A 3,600-nucleotide genomic window follows, 5' to 3' on the forward strand; every position below is an offset into this window, starting at 1 on the left:
GAGAGGGAGAGAGAGAGAGAGAGAGAGAGAGAGAGAGAGAGAGAGAGAGAGAGAGAAGAGAATCGCCATGACTTGAGGGAGAGGGATCAGATTTAAGAGCTACAGAAGAAAAACTTCCAGCAATGCAGGTGGAAGGGGAAAGCAGCCCTATGGGGAAGGAGGGCTGGCCAGAAGGCAATAGGGTAAAGAGAAAACATAGATTTAGATGTTAAGCCAGGGATGCCAGAGGGAAATGCATGCTAGCCTCGGGGAGGATTAGAAATGCCCAGTCAAGACATGTCAAAATTAGCTGCTGGTGTGTTGGTGTCTTTCATTCGTGAATTCAGAGAGCTCTTGGGTGAGTGCTCCAAGTTCGTTTGTGAAATGTGAAATATGATTTGTCCGCACTGAGCCCCTTTCCTGATAAACTTGCCATTGTGGCTCCTCCTCCATCCCTGGAGACTCCTTAGCCATTGCCAGCTTCCTATCAATTTCTCCCCACAGCATACCTCCTCTCCTTCCCACAGCATTCCTTCTCTCCTTTCTCTGTTCTGCAGATCTCTGTCCCTGGCCCAGACACAGTCCGATGGCGTCCATGTCCCACTGCAACAGAGAGTTCTCTGCTCCAACAGGAGTGTAGGCTCAGGGAATAAATATGGAGTCTTGGGGAATGATTAACCAATGACAAGGAAACATCTAGAAATGGCAGAAGTTTTAGTAGGCACCAGCTTTAACCAACAGAAACCTCTTCTTTTGCCTGCTTTGGTTTCACACACTTAAAATCCCAGGCCTTCAGCAGCCGAGGCAGGGTGGGCTTGACTTTGAGGCTGACTGGTTGTGTAGGAAGGAACCCACAAAGGCCTCAAACAAACACAAAAACAACCCCAAAGCTCTTCTCCCTTGAGGAATTTTATGTGCTGGTTTTGAGCCCTGAAATCTAATAAGCACTGACAAAGATGTGGCGAATTCCTGGCTTTCAAAGAGCCATGAGCTGATAAGGACTAGTTCAACTCAATGCTACAAATATACAAGCATAAGCATACACAAACACAAGCAAATACACAAACATAAGCATACAAGACACTATGGGACAGAACTGCTACAAGACATCACCAACTAGAAAATAAACTTCCATCTTGTTATTATCCATGGAGTCTGTGCTGGCTATCAGCATGTGCAGAAGAATGTGAGAAGTATGGTAAAATTAACCCTTTATTGAACACGCTATGATTTGGGGCTTTACTAAAGCTTAGGGTGCTATCATTTTAAGCAAGAAATAAAGACAGTTGAGGAAAGGGGAAGAGAGAAAATGATTGAGTGATGAACACATTGGAAATGAAAATTATAAAAGTTTGGGTTGTATGGAGGACCTGAGACCATGTAAATGGGCTTAAAAGAAACCAGGAAAGTGGCTAAGAGTGTAGCTAACTGGTAGAGCACTCACCTAGCATGCATAAGTCCCCAAGTTCAATTCCTAATGCACCAAAAAGAAACAAACAAAACCATGGAGTTGAAGGTATCCTTAGGGTAGTGATTCTCAATCTGTGGGTCGTGACCCCTTTGACGGTGTTGACCTACCTTTTCACAGGGTCACATATCAGATGTCCTGCATATCAAATATTTATTTCATGATTCATAATAGTAGAAAAATTACACTTATGAAGTAGCAATGAAATAATTTTATGGTTGAGATCACTACAACATGAGGAACTATATTAAAGGGTCGTAGCATCAAGAAGGTTGAGAAGCCAAGAGGGCTCATGCCTTTGACCCCAGCTCTCAGGGGGCAGAGGCGGGTGGATCCCTGTGAGTTTGAGACCAACCTGGTCTACAGAGTGAGTTCCAGGAGAGCCAAGGCTACTTGGGGAGACTCTGTCTCGAAAAATCAAAATAAAATTAAATGGTTTAGAAAAAAAAAAAAAGTTGAGAAGAAAGCATAGCCTCCTGGGGTTTGGGAAACCCCAGCAGGGCATCAGAAAGAATTCTTGAACGTAAATGTCAAAACGTCCAGAAAGCATTCTGGGATGAGCCTGTTTTGTACTCCTGGGCTTGTGCAGCTCTGGAGCGACCCCGTGTCCCTCAGCTCCTGGTTCCTTTGTCACTGCAAGAGTTACTTTCACAGTCTCCTTTCCAGCCACTTTCCATGCCCAGGGGCCACGGGGTTATCCCCTAGCAAGGAACAAGCAAGCCTTTCATGCCTTGTCCCTCACTTGGAACCTTCCTGCTGTACATCCGTGGTTTTCCAGCTCTTCAGCTCTTAGGCGCTTTTCTTTAGAGCCAAGGGCCTGGAGTGGGTGGGAAGGCTACGACAATGTAGCATCTGTGTGTTGACTGTAACAGCCTGTGGTGGGCCAGCGACCCACAGTCAAACTCCTGCATCTCCTGTCTGATGGACCGCACACCTTACTGGCAGTAACCGCGGTTAACCCCAGCGTGTCCTGGCGCCAAGTACCCCTCTTCTGTCGCTCCCCAACCTCTTACCTAATTGACCCCCTGGCTCCTTTGCCACATTTGTACCAATACTCACGCAGGGTGATCTGGTCTCACCACCCATCCCACCCACACAGGGAACAACACAGTGGGTCACGACCTAACAGGACGTAGAGCCTTGGAGGGTGGGGCGTGTACCGCTGAGCCGGGCAGCTGTGTTTCCCTCAAAGGGTTTGGCTTGCAGAGATGCTGCTCTGGGTTTTATTTACTCCGTGGGTTGCTGATTTACACGGGGAATTGCAATCGCTAAATGAGCGTAGCTTTTATCATGCTCTGTTTCTGATGCGTTCAGAAACTTGGAGACATCCTTTAACTTTTGGGAGAAAAATGTCCCAAACCCAAAAGACCTTTTTGTTCTTGGCCCGGAGTTGGAGAAGAGGATATTTGCTTATGAAGGAGGGGCGGGTCTATCCTCTGATGACCCCAAAGGAACAGGAACTGTTGTGTAAGCTGTGTACAGGGTGCCAATTCAATGTCAGTGACACACCAGAATGTCCTCTCTCTAGGAATGCTTGCCCTTTACAGAGATGCATGTTCCTGAAGCCCCTGTATCCCCGGCACTCAGGCACAGTATGAAACTAGGCTTGGGGAGAGGGGATAGGAAGTTGGAAACAAGAGGGAAATGAGATGTGGAAACAAGGCCAATGATTATGATCCTCCCGCCCCTTGTTAGAACACCTGATGATCGCGCGAGGGAGCGAGCGTCGCAGAGATTTGAACGGCTCCTTTTTATTCAGCACAGAATAGACACAGGGCAGGCAGGGAGCACAAGTTCCGGGGAGCCGTCAGAGCTCCTCCTTCCCGGAGTCTCCTTCAGCTTCGTGATCTCTCTGAAAAAAACATAGCAAAGAGTGCACAGTTAGGGACTCTGGAGAAACCTCACACCCATCCTAGCTTTGACCCACTGACCTCTTCTCTTACTCTGATGCGGGTTTTTGTTTTTGTTTTTGTTTTTAAAAAAAGAGATCTCACTACCCCATGTTTGCTTCAATCTGTGGCGGTCAACCTGCCTCAGCCACCAGAATACATGGCATGAGCCACCACACCTCATACATGAGCTCTCTATCTAGGATTTAAGTAATTTCCCATTGGCCCTTTAATTAAAAAAAAAAAAAAAAAATGAACCGGGCG

The 3,600-nt window shown here is 46.9% G+C and overlaps 1 protein-coding gene across 1 annotated transcript in view; it reads right to left on the bottom strand.

The window, feature by feature from the left end:
* Window positions 1-3,254: 3,254 nt before the first annotated feature.
* Erp27 (endoplasmic reticulum protein 27) overlaps window positions 3,255-3,600 on the bottom strand; it is a 16,500-nt gene continuing 16,154 nt past the window's right edge. The window contains exon 7 of the mRNA XM_021191277.1: window positions 3,255-3,299. Coding sequence (XP_021046936.1) covers window positions 3,255-3,299 — 45 coding nt within the window. The remainder of the gene's footprint in view (window positions 3,300-3,600) is intronic.

Source organism: Mus pahari, chromosome 2, assembly GCF_900095145.1.
Source record: "Mus pahari chromosome 2, PAHARI_EIJ_v1.1, whole genome shotgun sequence".
Taxonomy (NCBI): Eukaryota; Metazoa; Chordata; class Mammalia; order Rodentia; family Muridae; genus Mus; species Mus pahari.